At 35.9% G+C, this 18,108-nt stretch overlaps 1 protein-coding gene across 12 annotated transcripts in view; it reads left to right on the plus strand.

Moving 5' to 3' along the window:
* Positions 1-18,108, plus strand: part of LOC105478882 (dynein axonemal heavy chain 14) — a 524,402-nt gene that overhangs the window by 249,930 nt on the left and 256,364 nt on the right. For all 12 annotated transcript variants that reach the window (XR_011614730.1, XR_011614739.1, XR_011614743.1 and 9 more), the window contains one exon: positions 13,542-13,676. Coding sequence is in view for 9 of the 12 variants with exons in the window: in XM_071081203.1 (XP_070937304.1) it covers positions 13,542-13,676 (135 nt within the window). In the remaining 3 variants the exon portion in view is untranslated. The remainder of the gene's footprint in view (positions 1-13,541; positions 13,677-18,108) is intronic.

The following is an 18,108-nucleotide window of genomic DNA, read 5'->3' on the forward strand; positions in this document are numbered from 1 at the left end:
AGGTCCACTTGGTGCAGAGTTGAGTTCAACTCCTGGATATCATTGTTAACTTTCTGTCTCGTTGATCTGTCTAATGTTGACAGTGGGGTGTTAAAGTCTCCCATTATTATTGTATGGGAGTCTAAGTCTCTTTGTAAGTCTCTAAGGACTTGCTTTATGAATCTGGGTGCTCCTGTATTGGGTGCATATATATTTAGGATAGTTAGCTCTTCCTGATGAATTGATCCCTTTACCATTATGGCCTTCTTTGTCTCTTTTGATCTTTGATAGTTTAAAGTCTGTTTTATCAGAGACTAGGATTGCAACCCTGCTTTTGTTTTTGTTTTCCATTTGCTTGGTAGATCTTCCTCCATCCCTTTATTTTGACCCTGTGTGTGTCTCTGCATGTGAGATGGGTCTTGTGAATACAGCAAACTGATAGGTCTTGACTCTTTATCCAGTTTGCCAGTCTGTCTTTTAATTGGATCATTTTGTCCATTTACATTTAAGGTTAATATTGTTATGTGTGAACTTGATCCTGTCATTATGATATTAGCTGGTTGTTTTGCTCGCTAGTTGATACAGTTTCTTCCTAGCATCAATGGACTTTAAGAAGACAGTTTTAATGCAGAAGACATTTTTAATGCAGTAAGAACTATCAGTTTTTTACTTTATGATTTGTATTTTTAGTCCTATTTTTAGAAATATTTTAACTCTATCTTTGAAAAGATATTTCCCATATATTTTTTCTAAAAGTTTTTTTTAGTTTTTCATTTATAATTGATATATAATAATTTTACATATTTACGGGGTACAGTGTAATGTCTCAATGCATGCATTCTTTGTATAATGGTTAAATCAGGGTAATTACCCATATCGATTGCTTTAAGTGCTTATTATCTATTTGTGGTGACAACATCCAAAATCTTATCTTCTAGCTATTGTGAAATATACACTACTTTGTTGTTTTCTGTAGTCATCTTACTGTGTGATAAAACACCAGAACATATTCTTCCCAAATATGTGCATATTGACAAATGTCTCCTGGTACCCAACCCCAACCCTCCTCAGCCTCTAATAACCACTATTCTTTCTTCTTCTATGAAATGAACTTTATAAGATTCTACATACGATGAGATCATGCAGTGTTTGTTTTTCTGTGCCTGGCTGATTTCACTTAACATAATCATCCATGTTGCTGCAGATGTCAGGATTTCATTTTTATGGCTAAATAATATTCCTGTGTGTGTATTTATGTATGTATATGTTACATATATGTACACATATATATGTGTGTATGTTTGTGTGTATATATATATTTTCTTTATTCATCTGTAGAAGAACATTTAGGCTGATTCCATATCTTGTCTATTATAAATAGTGTTGCAGTAAACATGGGAATGCAGATGTCTCTTCAACATACTGATCCCATTTCTTTTGGATATATACCCAGTAATAGGACTGCTGGATCATATGGTAGTTCTATTTTTGCTTTTGTGAGGAACCTTCATACTGTTTTTCATAATGATTGTACTAATTTACATTTTCACCAACATTGTATAAGAGTTCCCTTTTCTCCACATCTTCACCAACGTGTTATTTTTTGTTTTTCTGATAGTAGTCATTCTACTAGAGTGAGGTGATATCTCATTGTGGTTTTGATTTGCATTTCCCTGATGATTAGTGTTGTGAATATTTTTTCATATATCTGTTGATCATTTGTGTGGCTTCCTTTGAGAAATGTCTATTCAGGTTTTTTGCCCATTTTAAAATCAGATTAGTTTTTTTGCTACTGAGTTGAGTTCCTTATACATTATGGATATTAACCCTTTATAAGATACATAGTTTGCAAATACTTTTTTCCATTCAGTAACTTGTCTCTTCAATTCATTGTTTTCTTAGCTGTGCATAAGCTTTTTGGTTTCATGTAATCCCATTTGTCTATTTTCGCTTTTGTTGCATGTGCTTCTGAGGCCTTATTTTTAAAATTCTTGCCCACTCCAATTTCAGGAAGCATTTCTCCTATGTTTTCATCTAGTAGTTGCACTACTGGAAGTCTTCAGTCTGTTTAGAGTTGTAAGTCTTCAATCTGTTTAGAGTTGATTTTTGTTTAATATGGTGAGAGATAGGGGTCTAGTTTTTTTCTTTTCTTTGTGGCTATCCAATTTTCCCAGAATTGCTTATTCAATGCACTTATAGATGCAGATGTCTGTTTTTCTGCCCATACCTTGCCATTTGTGTTATTATAGCTTAGTATTATATTTTGAAGTCAGGTGATGTGATGCTTTCAGCCATGTTCTTTTTGTTCAAGATTGCATGAGTTTGGGGTATTTTGCACTTACAGATGAATTTTAAGATTTTTTTCTATTTCTGTGAATACAGTTATTGTTATTTTGACAGGGATTGATTGCACTGAACCTAAAGATCACTTTGGGCAATGTGGATGTGGACACTTTAACAATATTAATTCTTCCAATCCATGAACACAGGATACCTTTCCATTTATTTGTGTCGTCTTTACTTTCTTTAATAAGTGTTTTATAGATGATGATAGATGTTTTGTAGAGATCTTTCATGTTGTAGGTATTGCATATTTTTGTAGCTATTATAAATAGTATGCTCTCTTGGTTTCTTTCTCAGTCAGTGTTGCTACTGGCATATAGAAATGCTACTGATTTTTGTATGTTGATTTTGTATTCTGCAACCTTATTAAATTCATTTATTAGTTTTAAACGCTTTTTGGTGGAGTCTTTAGTACTTTCTGTATAGATGATCATGTCATCTGTAAATAGGACAGCTTAAATTCCTCCTTTCTAATTTGGATCCTTTTTATCCTTTCTCATGCCTAATTGCTCTGGCTAGAACTTCAGGTAATATTTTGAGGAAAAGCGGTGAAAGTGAGCATCCTCATCTTGTCCCAGATCTTAGAAGAAAGGCTTTCAACGTTTCCCTGTTCAGTATGATGTTAGCTGTGGGTTTGTCATATATTGGCTTTATTGTGTTGATGTATGTCCCTTCTATGCCCAGTTTGTTTAAGGTTTTTTTTTTTTATTATAAAGGTATGCTGATTTTTACAAATGCTTTTTAAGCATCTGTAGTAATGATAATGTGGTATTTGTCCCTGATTTTGTTAATGAGATATATCATGTTTACTGTTTTGCATTTGTTGAACAATCCTTGCATTGCTGGGATGAATCCCACTTGATCATGGTGAATGATCTTTTTAATGTCTTGTTAAATTCAGTTTGCTAGTATTACATTCAGAATTTTTGCAGCTATGTTCATCGAGGATATTAGTCAGTGGTTTCCTTTTTTGTTGTGTTCTTGTCTGGTGTTGATATCAGAGTAATGCCAGCTTCATAGAACACATTGGGAATCATTTTCTTGAAGAGTCTGAGTAGAATTGGTATTAGTTCTTCTTTAAATGATTGGTAGAATTCAGCAGTGAAGCCATCACATCCTGGGCTTTTCTTTGATGGAAAACTCTTTATTACTCATTATTGACCTGCGTAGGTTTTCTTTTCTTCATAATTCAATCTTGATAAGTTATATGTGTCCAGGAATATATCCATTTCTTCTAGGTTTTCTAATTTGTTGGGATGTAGTTGTTCATAGTAGTCTTTTATGATCCTTTGTATTTCTGTGTTATCAGCTATAATGTCTCCTTTTTCTTCTCTGATTTTATTTATTTGAGTCTTTTATTGTTAGTCTAGTGAAAGATTTGTTGATTTTTAAAAATCTTTTCAGTAAAGAAGGTGTTTGTTTTATTGATCTTTTGTATTTTTTCCTCCCTATTCTCTCATCTTTATTTTTTTTCCTTCTCATTTGGGTTTTGATTGTTCTTATTTTTCTAGTTTCTTGAGGTGTAAGTGTTGATTTTGGATCTTTTTACTTTTTTGATGTAGATGTTTATTGCTATAAACTTCCTTCTTTTTTTTTTTTTTTTTTTGAGATGAAGTCTTGCTCTGTCCCCCAAGCTAGAGTGCAGTGGTGCAATCTCAGCTCACTTCTGAGACTTAGTTAGTAAGACTCACAGGATCTGATGGTTATTATTTTCCTGCACAAGCTGTGTACCTCCAGGGTTCAAGCGATTCTCCTGCCTCAGACTCCTGAGTAGCTGGAACTACAGGCACCCACTGTGCCCAGCTAATTTTTGTATTTTTAGTACAGACAGGGCTTTACTATGTTGCCTAGACTGGTCTTGAACTCCTGACCTCGTGATCCACCCACCTCAGACTCCTGAAGTGCTGGGATTACAGGCGTGAGCCACCACACCCAGCCAAACTTCCTTCTTAAAGGAAGGGATGCACTATGTTTATCCAACTTCCTTCCTTCCCTGCTTTTGCTATATCCTCTTGGTTTGGGTATGTGGTGTTTCCATTTTCATTTGTCTCAAGGAATTTTTAAAATTATTTTTTAATTTTTTTCATTGACCCATTGGTCGTACATGAGCACGTTAATTTCCACATATTTGTAGTTTCCAAAGTTCGTCCTGTTACTGATTGTTAGTTTTAATTCATTGTTCTCAGAAAAGATATTTGATAGGATCTCCATTTTTTAAAAATTGTGAAGACTTGTTTTGTGGCTTAATATATGGTTTGTCTTTGAAAATGTTCCATGTGCTGTTAAAAATAATGTCTATGTTATATCTGTTGGGTGAAATATTCTGTTAGGTTCATTTGATCTAGAGTGCAGTTTAACTCCTATGTTTATTTATTTTCTGTCTATATGAATTATCCATTGATGACAGTTGCGTGTTGAAATCTCCTACTATTATTGTATAATATGGTTTGGCTGTGTCCCAACCCAAATCTCATCTTGAATTCCCACGTGTTGTGGGAGGTAAATGAATTATGGGGGCAGGTCTTTCCTGTGCTGTTCTCATGATAGTTAGTAAGTCTCATGGGATCTGATGGTTATTATAATGGGGAGTTTTCTTGCACAAGCTCTTTTTGCTTACTGCCATCCCATGTAAGAGGTAACTTGCTCTTCCTTGCCATCTGCCATTGTTGTGAGGCTTCCCCAGCCATGTGGAACTGTAAGTTCAATTAAACCTCTTTCTTTTATAAATTGCCCAGTCTTGGGTGTGTCTTTATCAGCAGCATGAAAACAGCTAATGCAGTAAGTTGGTACCAGTAGAGTGGGGTGTTGTTGAAAAGATACCTGAAAATGCGGAAGCGACTTTGGAACTGGGTAACAGGCAGAGATTGGAACAGTTTGGAGGGCTCAGAAGAAGACAGGAAAATGTGGGAAAGTTTGGAACTTCCTAGAGACTTGTTGAATGGCTTTGACCAAAAGCCTGATAGCAATATGAAAAATAAGGTCCAAACTGAGGTGGTTTCAAATAGAGATGAGGAACTTGTTGGGAACTGGAGTAAAGATGACTCTTGTTATGTTTTAACAAAGAGTCTGGCAGCATTTTGCCCCTGCCCTTGAGATTTGTGGAACTTTGAACTTGAGAAAAATGATTTAGGGTATCTGGCGGAAGAAATTTCTAAGCAGCAAAGCATTCAAGAGCTGATTTGGGTGCTGTTTAAAGGCATTCCATTTCATAAGGGAAGCAGAGCATAAAAGTTTGGAAAATTTGCAGCCTGACAATACAATAGAAAAGAAAATCTCATTTTCTGAGGAGAAATCCAAGCCAGCTGCAGAAATTTGCGTAAGTATGGGGATCCACATGTTAATCCCCAAGACACTGGGGAAAATGTCTCCAGGGCATGTCAGAGGTCTTCACGGCAGCAATTCCCATCACAGGCTTGGAGGCCTAGGAAGAAGAAATGGTTTCATGGGCCAGACCCAGGGTCCCTGTGCTGTGTGCAGCCTGAAAGAGGACAACATAGAGCTCCAGCCATGGCTTCAGAGGGTGCAAGCCTCAAGACTTAGCAGCTTCCATGTGGTGTTGTACCTACAAGTGCACAGAAGTCCGGAACTGGGGTTTGGGAACCTCTGCTTAGATTTCAGAGGATGTATGGAAATGCCTGGATGTCCAGGCAGAAGTTTTCTGCAGTGGTGGGGCTCTCATGGAGAACCTCTGCTAGGGTGGTACAGAAGGGAAATGTGGGGTCAAAGCCCCCACACAGAGTCTTCTGGGGCACCATCTAGTGGAGCTGTTAGAAAAGGGCCACCATCTTCCAGAACCCAGAATGATAGATCCACTGACAGCTTGCACTGTGCACCTGGAAAAGCCATAGACGCTCAATGTTAGCCAATGAAAACAGCCAGGAAAGGGGCTGTACCCTGCAAAGCCACAGGGGCAGAGCTGTCTAAGACGAGCAGAACCCACCTCTTGCATCAACATGATCTGGACGTGAGATGTGAAGTCAAAGGAGATCATTTTGAAGCTTTAAGATTTGACTGCCCTGCTGCATTTTGTACTTACATGAGGCCTGTAGCTCCTTTGTTTTGGCCAATGTCTCCCATTTGGAATGGCTGTGTATTAGTCTGTTTTCATGCTGCTGATAAAGACAGACCCAAGACTGGGAAGAAAAAGAGGTTTCATTGGATTTACAGTTCCACATGGCTGGGGTGGCCTCAGAACCATGGAGGGAGGCAAAAGGCACTTCTTATATGGTGGTGGCAAGAGCAAAATGAGGAAGAAAAAGTGGAAACACCTGATAAACCCATCAGATCTCATGAGACTTAATTCACTATCACAGGAATAGCAGGGGAAAGACCAGCCCCCATGATTCAATTGCCTCCTCTGGGTCCCTCCCACAACACATGGGATTTCTGGGAGATATAATTCAAGTTGAGATTTGGGTGGGACACAGCCAAATTATATCAGGCTATGTTTATCCAATGCCTGTACCCCCGTTTGTATCTAGGGAGTAACTAACTTGCTTTTGATTTTACAAGCCCATAGGAAGAAGAGACTTGCCTTGTCTCAGATGAGACTTTGGACTGTGAACTTTTGAGTTAATGCTGAAATGAGTTAAGACTTTGGGGGACCTTTGGGAAGGCATGACTGGTTTTGAAATTTGAGGACATGAGATTTGGGAGGGACCAGGGGTGGAATGATGTGGTTTGGCTGTGTCCCCACCCATATCTCATCTTGAATTCCCATGTGTTGTGGGAGGGACCCAGTAGGAGGTAATTGAATTATGGATCAAGTCTTTCCCATGCTGTTCTTATGATAGTAAGTCTCGTGAGATCTGATGGTTATTACAAGGGGAAGTTTTCCTGCTCAAGCTCTTTTTGCCTGCTGCCATCCATATAAGGTGTGACTTGCTTCTCCTTGCCTTCTGCCATGATTGTGAGGCTTCCCCAGCCACATGGAACTGTAAAGTCCAATTGAACCTCTTCCTTTTGTAAATTATCCAGTCTTGGATATGTCCTAATTAACAGTGTGATAACAGACTAATACATCATATTGCAGTCAATCTCTCCCTTTAGATCTGTTAATATTTGCTTTATATAATTAGATGATCCAGTGTTGAGTGCATAGATATTTACAATTATTATATTATCTTGTGTTGACACTTTTATTATTATATAATGTCCTTTTTCTCTTTTTACAGTTTTTGACTTAAAATCTATTTTATCTGTATAAGTATTGCTATTCCTGCTGTCTTTGGTTTCCATTTGCATGGAATATCTTTTTCTATGCATTGACTTTCAGTCTATATGTGTCTTTATAGGGGACATGAGTTTCCTGCAGGCAGCTTATAGTTGAGTCTTGTTTTATTTAATCTATTTAGCCCCTCTGTCTTTTAATTGGAGAATTTAGTTCATTTACATTCAGGGTTATTATTGATGTGTAAGAACTTGCTACTGCCATTTTGTTACTTATTTTCTGGTTGTTTTTGTAACTCCTCTTTTCCTTTCTTCTTTTGTTACAATGAAAAGAAACAAACTAAACTATAAATCTCCATATTATAATTCCATCTTCCCCACCTTTCAACTTGTGGATATCTCCATTTACATCTTTTTATACTGTCTATCTCACAATAAATTGTTTTAGTTATTGTTTTTGACATTTTTCTCTTTTAGTCTTCATATTAAAGACATGAATATTTTATACACCACAATTACAGTATTAGGTAATGTGAATTTTGGTATACCTGCTTTTATCAGTGAGCTTTACACCTTCAAATTTCTCTTGTTACATGTTATCGTAATTTTCCTTCAGATTGAAGAGCTCCTTTTAGCATTTCTTGTAAGACAGGTCTTATGGTGATGAATCCCCTCAGCTGTTGCATGTCTGAGTAAGTTTTCTAACTCTCCTTCATGTTAGAAGAATGGGTTTTCTGGCTAAAGTATTCTCAGTTGGCAGTTTTTTTCTGTCAGGACTTCAAATATATGATCCCACTGTCTCTGGCCTCTAAGGTTTCCAATGAAAAGTCTGCTGCCAGATGTATCAGGACCCCTTTAAGTGTTACTTGCTTCTTTCTCTTTCTGCTTTTGGGATCCTCTTCTGTCCTTGATCTTTCAGAGTTTATTATATGCCTTGGAGTAGTCTTATTTGAGTTAAATCTGCTTGGTGATCTTTGATCTTTCTGTATCTGGATATTTATATCATTCTCTACATTTGTAAAGTTTTCTGTTATTATTTCTTGATATAAGCATTCTACCCATTTTTCTTTCTCACTCTCTCTCTTGAAGGCTAGTGACTTTTATATATGCTCTTTTGATGCTATTCCACAGATGTCATGAGCATCCTTCAATTTCATTCTTGTCTGTTACTCTACTCTCACTGTGTGTCTTAGTCTGTTTTGTGTTGCTGTAAAGAAATATCTGAGGCTGAGTAAATTATAAAGAAAAGAGGTTTATTTGGTTCATAATTCTGATGACTGAAAAGTTCAAGATTTGGCACCTGGTGAGGGCCTCTGGCTGCTTCCACGCATGACAGAAAGTGAAAGGGAGCTGCCGTGTGTAGATATAACATGGCAAGACAGGAAACAAGAGAGAGATGGGCAAGATGCCAGGCTTTTTTTAATAACCAACTCTTGAAGGAACTGTAATAGGGAAGGCATTAATCTATTCATAAAGGATCCTCTACAAGATATAAATACTTCTTATTAGGCCCCATCTCCATCAGACATCAAATTTCAACATGAGTTATGAAGGTGACAAATATTCAAACTGTACCACTGAATACTTTCAAATAGCCTGTCTTTGAGCTCACTTTTGTTCTGATGGATCTGCTCTACTGTTAAGACCCTCTAATGCATTATTTTAAAGTAAGTTTTTATTCTAGACCTACAGGGTACATATACAGGTTTGTTACATGGTTATATTGTGTGATGCTGAGGTTTGGGCTTCTATTTATTCCATTATCCAGATAGTGAACATAGCACACAATAGGAATTTTTTCAACCCTTGCTCCCTTCCCTTCCTCCCTCCTTCTGGAGTCCCTAATGTCTGTTGTTACCAACTTTCTGCCCATGTGTACTTAAGATTTACCTGTTACTTATAAGTGAGAACTTGTGATATTTGGTTTTCCGTTTCAGTGCTAATTTGTATAAGATAATAGCCTCCAACTGCATCCATGTTGCTACAAAGGACTTGATTTCATTCTTTTTTATGGATGCATAGTATTTTATGGTGTATATTTGTGACATTTTCTTGATCCAATCCACTGTTAATGGGCACCTAGGTTGATTTCGTGTCTTTGCTACTATGAATAGTGCTGCAGTGAACATATGAATGTAGATACCTTTTTGGAATAATGATTAATTTTTCTTTGGGTACATACCCTGTAATAAGATTGCTGGGGCAAATGGTAGTTCTATTTTTAGTTCTTTGAGACATCTCCAAACTGCTTTCTACAGTGACTGAACTAATTTACATTCTCACCAACAGTGTATAAGTATGCCCTTTTCTCTACAGCATCACCAGCGTATGTTTTTATTTTGCTTTTTAGTAGCAGTAGCAGCCATTCTAATTAATGTGAAACCAATTCATTGTGGTTTTGATTTCCTTTCTCTGATAATTAGTGATATGAGCATTTTTTCATATGTTTATTGGCCTCTTATATGTCTTCTTTTGAGAAGTGTCTGTTCATCTCCTTTGCCCACTTTTTAAAGGAGTTATTTATTTATTTATTTATTTGTTTGTTTGCTTGCTGAATTCTTTAAGTTGCTTATAGATTTTGGATACTGGACCTTTGTCAGATGCATAGTTTACAGTTATCTCCTCCCACTGCTTATTTTTGTCAGTTTTGTTGAAGATCAGATGGTTGTAGATACGTGGCTTTATTTCTCAATTTTCTATTCTGTCCTGTCATTCAGATAAATAAACCAAAAGAACAAAATATAGAAGAAATCGCTGGGTGTGGTGGCGCATGCCTGAAACTCCAGCACTTTGGGAGGCCGAGGCAGGTGGATCACTTGAGGTCAGTGGTTTGAGACCACCCTGGCCAACATGGTGAAACCCTGTCTCTACTAAAAAAATAAAAATACAAAAAGAATTAGCTAGGAATGACAGCATATGCCTGTAATCCCAGCTATCTGAGAGCTGAGGTAGGAGAATCGCTTGAACCCTGGAGGCAGAGGTTGCAGTGAACCAAGATCGCACCATTGCACTCTAGCCTGGGCAACAGGGTGAGATTTCATCTCATAAAATAAAATAAAAAGAAATTAATTAAGAAATTAACCTTATTAAATGTGGACACTTCATACATGATAGAAGTAGCAAACCAGTAAGGAAGAGTCTTGGAAAAATGGTTATTCACATGGGGAAAAATAGATCATCAACTGGCATCTTAAAAAAAATCCAGACAATTTAAAAATGGGAAATGTGAATATCTAAAACTTTTAGGGAGGATAAGATAGAGCCAGATGGTGGAATAGAACCTTCAAGGACTCATACCCTTGAAATAACATCAAATTGAACAACTATCCACACAAGAAAATGCCTTCACAAGAGCTAAGTAATTAGGTAAGAGATCAGAGTACCTAATTTTACCATAAAAACAGAAAAGACACATTGAAAAAAGTAGAAAGAACAGTCTCACACTGCCTACACTAGCCCTACCCCAACCCCAGGCAGCACAGAGCCCAGGGAAAGATTCTGTCCACTTGAGAGAGAGAGAGAGGAAAGTGTGTGAGACTTTGCATTTAGTACTGGCCCTGCCACAATAAAAGACAACACTAGGCATAACACCATGGCCCCTGATTCCAGGCTGGTGACCACGAAGAGAGTATTTAGACTCACTGTGGACCAGAAAGGAATCTGTCATCCCAGTGGGAGAAACTCAAGTCCTGACCCAATTCACCCTTGGCTGACTGAAGTGGGCTCAGGTCCCGAATAAAATTCTGTCGTAGGCAGGCCATAGTACAACAGTCCTTGGGTGATGTCAATGCTGTGCTGATCTGTGAGGCTGGGGGCTTTGGGTGTGGCCCTGCATGATATCAACTGCAGCAGCTATGCAGAGCCCATGTCTCTCTTTTTCCAGCTCCAGGCAGTGCAGTGTGAAGGGAGACTCCTTCCACTTAGAAGGAGAGGAAAGGATGCAGGGGACTTTGCCTTGGAACCTAGTACTAGCTCTGCCACTGTAAACTAGAGTACCAGAAGAGCCTTGTGGACCCTGATTCCAGGCAGATACTCCTGAACAGTATTTCTAGACCCAATCTAGGCCAGAAGGGAATCACCTGCCTTGGTAGGATGGATCAGAGTCCTGGCCAGCATCATTACTGGCTAACTAAAGTGGCCTCAGGCAATGAATAAATATCAATGGCAGGTAGGCAGTGGTGGCTGCAGGCCTTGGGCAAGCCCCAGTGCTGCAAAGGTCTAGAAGCCACGGGTAGTGTGGTACCAGCTCTAGGATGTGACAATAAAGGTATTAAGAGGAAAGTTTACAGCGCTGAATGCCTACATTAAGAAGTTAGAAAGATCTCAAATTAGCAATCTAGCATTGCATCCAATTGAACTATAAAAACAAGAACAAACTAATCCCAAAGCTAGTAGAAGAAAAGAAATAACTAAAATCAGAGCAGAACTGAAGAAAATTGAGAGATTGAGACCCAAACATCTACACAAAGGATCAATGAAACCAAAAGTTGGTTTTTTGAAAGGACAAACAAGATCAATAGACCACTAGCTAGATTAACAAAAAAAAATAGGAAGATCCAAGTAAGTACAATCAGAAATAACAAAAGTGATGTTATAAGCTACCCTACAGAAATACAAAAGATCCTCAAAGACTATTATGAACACTTCTATTTACACAAAATAGAAAATCTAGAGGAAATGGTTGAATTTCTAGAAACAAACAACCTCCCAAGATTCAATCAGGAAGAAACTGAAACCTGAAAAGGTCAACAACACGTTCCAAAATTGAGTCTGTAACAAATAACCTACTAACCAAAAAAAGCCCTGGACCAGAAAGATTCACAGTCAAATTCTACCAGATGTACAAAGAAGAGCTAATACCAATCTTAATGAAATTATTCAAATAAAAAATCAAGTAGGGATTACTCCCAAAGTCATTATATAAAATCAGTATAATATGACAATGACAAAAGAAAACTACAGACCAATATCTTTGATGAACATAGATGCAAAAATCCTCAACAAAATACTAGCAAACTAAATCCAGCAGGACATCAAAAAACATGAATTCACCATGATCAAGAAGCCTTGATTCCTGGGATGCAAAGTTGGTTCAACATATGCAAATCAATGAATGTGATTCACCACATAAACAGAATTAAAAACCATATGATTGGCTGGGCACAGGGGCTCACACCTGCAATTCCAAGACTTTGGGAGGCAGAGTTGAGTGGATCACTGGAGCCTAGGAGTTCAAGACTAACCTGGCCAACGTGGGAAACCCCATCTCTACTAAAAATACAATAATTAGCCAGCTGTGGTGGCATGCACCTGTAGTTCCACATACTCAGGAGGCTGAGGCATGAGAATCGCTTGAACCTGGAAAGCAGAGGTTGCAGGGAACCCAGATTGTACCACTGCACACCATCCTGGGCAGCAGAGCAAGACTCTGTCTCAAAGAAAAAAAAAAAAAAAGCAAAACATATGATTGTCTCAGTAGATGCAGAAAAAGCATTTGATAAAATCCAACATCCCTTTTTTGATAAAAACTCTCGACAAACTAGGCATCAAAGGAACATACCTTAAAAAAATAAAAAAAGAGCCATATTGAATAGGTGGAAACTAAAAGCATTCCCCTTAAGAATTAGAATACGACAAGAATGCCCACTCACACCACTCTTAGGCAACACAGTACAGGAAGTCCTAGGCGGAACAACCAGGTAAAAGAAAGAAAGAAAAAACACCCAAATAGGAAAAGAGGAAGTTAAATTATGCCTCTTCGCTGATGGTATGACTCTGTACCTATTATTAAAATAAAATAAAAATAAAAATAAACATAGCCAAGAGACTCCTAAATCTGGTGAACAACTTCAGCAAAGTTTCAGGACACAAAATCAATGTAAAAGTAGCATTTCTATACACAAATAACATTCATGTTGAGAGCCAAATAAAGAATACAGATTCATTTATTATAGCCACAAAAAAATAAAATAGTTATTGGATGTAGAGATATATTTGTAAATAAACTTAAAATCATTAATGAATGAATAAATCTGTAAATTTTGTTTTAGGTTTGTGTTGGTGTGATGTTAGTGGGCCCAACAGGTGGAGGAAAGACAACAGTCAGAAAAATTTTGGAAAAAGCATTAACACTATTACCAATTGCAGACTTCTTATCAGTTGCAGAAAGAAAATCTGCTTCAAAGGTAAATGTTCTGTTAAATAAAATGTTTCTGTATTTGTTCATATCTTATTTTACCTTTAATTAATATTTTATGTTCTCTTTATATTGGTATTTTCATTACTTATTAAACTTATTGCTAGGAATTTTGTAGTTAAGAATCATAGTGAGTGGGGTTTTAACTTAAATCTCAAACTGATCATTACTAGTTTAAAGAAACTGTTGTATATTTATTTTGTATCTAGGCACCTTAATAAATGAAGTTTTAATTTCTTATTGTGTTTAGGTATCAATTGAATTATCTCCAAATGAAAATAATTTTGTCTCTTCTTGAATATTTATATAACTTCTATTCTCATCTTAATGAATTAACTTTCCAAGACAATGTTAACTATAATATTTGTTCCTTACTTTATCTGGAATGTATTTAATATTTATGCATTTAATATGATATTTGACCTTGGTCGCTGATAAATATTCCTTTTCACACTTGGGAACTTTCTTTTCCCATTACACTTTGGTTTATTTGGCTGTTACAATTTATTAAATTATTTTCAGCATCTATTTCTTAAATCTTTTAACTGATTAATGTAATAAACTATGTTGATTTATTAATGTTAACTTGTCTTTGAATTCCTTGCATAGTGCCTACTTAGTCATGATATATTTTTATTCAATATAAAGTCAGACTCCACTAAATAGTATGTACTTCAATTACTTAGTTAGTGATTTATTGTTGGTAACATATTCCAAAAATTTAGAAATTCAGATTATTGGTTATGTGGATTTTTTTTCAGTTAGTGGGAAATACCCTGCTTCAAGATGATACACGTAGTAGTTCATACTCTTTTCCCTTCATGCAAATTTTCCTTCCTGAAAGATCTCAATTAGTTCTTACACAGTTATAACTAATAAGAGGCGAATTATCACAGCAATAATAATAATAACTAATACGTATGGACTACCTAAAAAGGTCCAAGCAGAGTGCTAAAACACTTTTGCTTGAATTATCTTTAATTCTCACAACAACAGTGAAGACAGTAATTTGCTTTATTTAAAACGGTTTTTTAATTCCAAAAATAGTATGTATTATTGTGAGAAATTTGGAATATAAAATGTGAAGGAATAATCACCTAGAATAATAATACAGTAAAATGTGAAAACGATAACATGTGAAAACATATTACTGTATTAGCTTTGATTATTTATTCTACACTAAATGTATTTTGAAATAACTGAGATAGTACCATGTATAATAAATCTTAGTTTTTCCAACCTTGGAATTTTCACCTAATGTTATATGCTGAGAATTAACCTCATGACATTAAACATTTCTGACAAGTATCCCAATTACTGTATTCTGTATATATGACTATACTATAATTTATTTAATGATTCTCACATGTTTAATAGTTTTAAATTTTTGTTTTTTAAAGATATAATTGTAATAAACATACTTAAGAATGGTGGTAGGACCTGAGGTAATGGAATTATTTTGGTCATCCTTAGTTTATGACTTTCTTCTTATTGGTCTGTTCAAGACCTTCTCTTTATTTTAGTGTAGTTTTGTTTAATTTATTTACCTTATTTCCTTATCTTTCTTTTTCCTCCTTATCATAGGAACCCTCCTCGCTATATGCCTTTAGATATGTGTGTGTACTTAAAAATATGATACCCAGTAATGTAATTGCTGGTTGGCAGGGTATAACTTCACCATGTACTGCCAGGTAAAATTCACACACATTAGATAAACCATTTTAAAGTGTACATTTTGGTGACATTTAATGCATTCACAGTGTTATGCAATTACTACCTCTCTCTAATTTCCAAATATTTTTATCACCCCAGGAAAACACCCCTTTCTCATTAAGAAATCACCCCCTATTCTCCTATCTTCCCATTCCCTGGAAGCCACTAATTGGTTTTCTGTTTCTATAGGTTTGCCTATTTTGGCAGAGATGTATGTATAGATATATATATCTAGGTTGTTTCTGCCTTTTGGTTGTAATGAATATTACTGTTGTAAACATTTGTGTACAAGTTGAGTAGACGTATGCTTTCATTTCCTTTGGATGTATACCTTGGAGTAGAATTGTTGGGTCATATGGTAATTCTGTGTTTAGCTTTTTGAGGAACCACCAAAGTGTTTTCCACGGTAACTACATCATTTTAAATTGCCATTAGCAATGTGTGAGGCTTTTTATTTCTCCATATCCTCACCAACATTTATTATTTCCCATGTTATTTTCCATTCTAGTGGATGTGAAGCACTATCTCATTGTAGTTTTGGTGTTGAATACCTTTTCATATGCTTATTGGCCATTTGTATATCTTCTCTGGAGACATGTCTGTTCATGTCTTTGTCCATTTTTAGATTATATTGTTGTCTTTTTGTTGTTCAGTTGTGAGAGTTCTTTATATGTTCTGGACACAAAACTCTTATCAGATTGTGATCTGCAAATATTTTTTTCCTGTTTTGTGAGATGTCTTTTCCCTTTCTTGATGTGAAGTGTAGGGGGTCCAACTTCATTCTTTTACGTAGGGATATCCAGCTCTTCCTGTACCATTTGTTAAAGTCTATTATTTTCCCCCACTAAATGGTCTTGGCATTTTTTTTTTTTGAAAATCAGTTGGCCACAGATGTTTGGGTTTGTTTCTGGTCTCACAGTTCTATTACATTTTTCTGTATGTCTTTCCTTATACCTGAATATATATGTTGTGATTGCTATATGGTTTTATATAGTAGTCTCCCTGTATCCATGGTTTTACTTTGCACAGTTTCAGTTACTCATGGTCAACTGTGGTCCAAAAGCATTAAATGGAAAATTTCAGAAATAAACAATTAATAAGCTTTAAACACTACATTACAATGCCCACATCATTCACCTTAGTTCATCTCTTTATATTGGCATTTTATCATATCATTATCACAGGAAGAGTGAGTACAGTACAATAAGACATTTTGAGGGAAACAAAGATGACATTCATATCAGTTTTAAGTTATTACATATTGTTTTAATTGTTCTATTAATTATTGTTAACATCTTACTGTGCCTAATTTATAAAACTTTATCACAAGTATGTATCTATAGGGAAAAACATAATATATAAATGGTTCTGTAATATCTGTGGTTTCAGGCATCCACTAGGTGCCTTGGAATGTATCCCCTGTGGATAAAGAGGGATTACTGTAGTAAGTTTTGAAACTGAGAAGTGCAAGTTCTCCAACTTTGTTTTTTGTTTTTTGGCTATTTGGTTATTTGGGGCTCTGTGCAATTCCATATGAATTTAAGGATTGGCTTTTCCATTTCTGCAGAAAAGGCCGTTGGAATTTTGATACGAATTGCGTTGATCCTGCAGATCATTTTGGTGAACACTACCATCTTAACAATAAAGTTTTCCAATTGATGAACACAGATGTCTTTCCATTTTTGTATCTTTGATTTCTTCTGCAAAGTTTTCTAGTTTTCAGTATACGAATCTTTCTCCTATCATTAAGTTTATTCCTAGGCATTTTATTCTTTGGAATCCTTGTCTTATTCCTGATTTCAGTCTTTCACCAATTGAGTACAGTGCTAACTGTTGAGTTTCATAAATACCCCTTATCATGTTAAGGAAGTTTACTTCTCTTCCCAGTTTTCTGAGTGTTTTTTTACCATGAAAAGGTGTGAAATTTTGTCAAATACATTTTCTTTGCCTTTTGATATGATCGTGTGGTTTCTTTCCTTCGTTTTACTATGATAGTGGGTTACATTGATTGATTTTCTTATGTTGAACTACCCTTGCATTCCTGGGATGAATCCCACTTGGTCAAGGTGCATAATCCTTTAAATGTGCTGTTGGATTCAGTTTGCTAGCATCTTTTTGAGGATTTTTGCATATATATTCTTAAGGGCTATTGGTCTGTAGTTTCCTTTTCTTGTGCCGTCTTTGGATATGGTATCATAGTAATGCTGACCTCATAGAATGTATTAGTGTTTCCTAGTTTTCTTTTCTTTTTGCAAGAGTTTGAGTAGGATTGGTGTTAATTCTTCTTTAAGTGTTTGGTGGAATTTACCTACCATTTGTAGTTGGACTGTTCTTTGTTGGAAGCTTTCGATTATTGAATCAAACTATTTGTTATGGATCTTTTGAGATTTTCTATTTCTTCAGTCAGTTTTGGTAATTTGTGTGTTTTTAGGAATTTGTCCATTTCATCTTGCTTGAAAAAACTTTGTTTTACTTTCGAACTGTGTATTTGAACTATTGTCTTTGGGTCTAAAGTCAGTCTCTTGTATGCAACATACATTTGGATCATGTTTTTGTTTCTTCATTATGCCAATTTCTTCTTTTAATTGGCAAACTTAATCTATCATTATGCCAATTTCTTCTTTTAATTGGCAAACTTAATCTATTTTATTTTGATTATTGATGATGGACTTTTGCCTTTTTGTGATTTTGTTCTATGTCTTGTATCT

This window comes from Macaca nemestrina, chromosome 1 (genome assembly GCF_043159975.1).
Source record: "Macaca nemestrina isolate mMacNem1 chromosome 1, mMacNem.hap1, whole genome shotgun sequence".
In the NCBI taxonomy this organism is placed as follows: domain Eukaryota; kingdom Metazoa; phylum Chordata; class Mammalia; order Primates; family Cercopithecidae; genus Macaca; species Macaca nemestrina.